The sequence below is a fragment of the Corvus kubaryi genome, unplaced genomic scaffold, assembly GCF_017639235.1.
Source record: "Corvus kubaryi isolate FWS band 111438036 unplaced genomic scaffold, C.kubaryi_AGA036_p1.0 37357, whole genome shotgun sequence".
Taxonomy (NCBI): Eukaryota; Metazoa; Chordata; class Aves; order Passeriformes; family Corvidae; genus Corvus; species Corvus kubaryi.
The window spans coordinates 4,775,898-4,777,197 of record NW_024581117.1 but is presented as its reverse complement, the minus strand read 5'-3'; the positions used below and the strand labels follow the sequence as shown (position 1 = coordinate 4,777,197).

Genomic DNA, 1,300 nt, shown 5'->3' with positions numbered 1-1,300 from the left:
TGAGAACAGAGTAATTTTTCTTCATGCAGTAAACATTTCTTTGCTATCAAAAAAGGAAGAAATACTATTAGAAATGGATGGCAACTCTGAAAATTATTTCTAGTTCATAGCTTTCTGTAAGTGGCAGCCAAGTCTTCTGAATCTGATTTTCTTCATGCCTACAGCAGTTTAATCTGGCAAATTAGTCAGTTTCAGGGTAGAAATAAAAGCAGGAGAATCAGGCTTAGAAATGTTCTTCTATTCCGATTTGTAATGGGAGAAGAATTCTGCAGCAAGAGGTGTCTTCCATTTATCCCAGTTTAATTTATGAATAATTCCAAGCAAGTCAGAGGAATTGTGCTGGTAAGAAATGAAAAATAAAGATTGCAAGGGGGAAAATCACCCTCATTGTAGCAAAGGAAATTTTTTATTTCCTTTCTTCCAAGGAACAGAGTTCTTACTTATGATCTATCCTCTTAAAAAAATTAAAACTTAACCTAAGTGCAATGAAAAGCATGTTGACCCAATATTTGGCAACACACTTTCCAGGGATTCAGACTGTAGTTCCCTCCAGGAAAGATCTCCTCCGAACGATTTGCACTGGGGAAGGAAATAAAGCAGAAATCAGATAAAACTCCTTTTCACAGAATCACAGAATTTTGCTATGGGAATCTCTCTCTGCAGTATATGTATATATACATACACATACGCACACGGGAACACACATTTTCCAAAGCAACTTTAGATGTGTTAAAATTTTCATGAGAAATGAAACAGAGAGACTTTCCAAACACCAGCCAAGTGCCACATATCTAGACGTTCTCTGTTTTATCAGAGTAATTCCCGGTTTTCTGTAGAAAGTCCTCATGCCTCTGGTATATCTGCCTAGACAACTGAAATGATTGAGGGTTTCACTTCTCTATTCAATATTATTACATATTCAAAGCATCTGCTTAATGTTGATTCTGCTGAAAATAAAGCAGGTTCTTGTCTTTGTAGCAACCTGTTAGAGTTAAAATTAGTGTGATGAGCAAAAGTTGGAGGAATGAAGAAGTAAGAATGATTGAGTACCCAGAGATGATTTTTGCTGTTTAAGTTCTTCTATTTTCAGTAGCAAGAAGAAAAGCATGAATTAAGAATATTTATTTCTAGAGCAATTAGTTGTGAAAATGAAAAAGAAAAAAAAAGAAAAAGAAAGGGAAGGGGAAAGAGAGAAAGGGAAAGAGAAAAAGAAAGGAAGAAGAAGAAGAAGAAAGAAGAAGAAGAAAGAAGAAGAAGAAAGAAGAAGAAGAAAGAAGAAGAAGAAGAAGAAGAAGAAGAA

The 1,300-nt window shown here is 34.9% G+C and overlaps 1 protein-coding gene across 3 annotated transcripts in view; it reads right to left on the bottom strand.

Moving 5' to 3' along the window:
- Positions 1 to 378: 378 nt before the first annotated feature.
- Positions 379 to 1,300, bottom strand: part of SLC28A3 (solute carrier family 28 member 3) — a 38,851-nt gene continuing 37,929 nt past the window's right edge. For all 3 annotated transcript variants that reach the window (XM_042033686.1, XM_042033687.1, XM_042033688.1), the window contains one exon: positions 379 to 579. In XM_042033686.1, the coding sequence (XP_041889620.1) occupies positions 477 to 579 (103 nt within the window). In that variant the 3' untranslated portion in view covers positions 379 to 476. The remainder of the gene's footprint in view (positions 580 to 1,300) is intronic.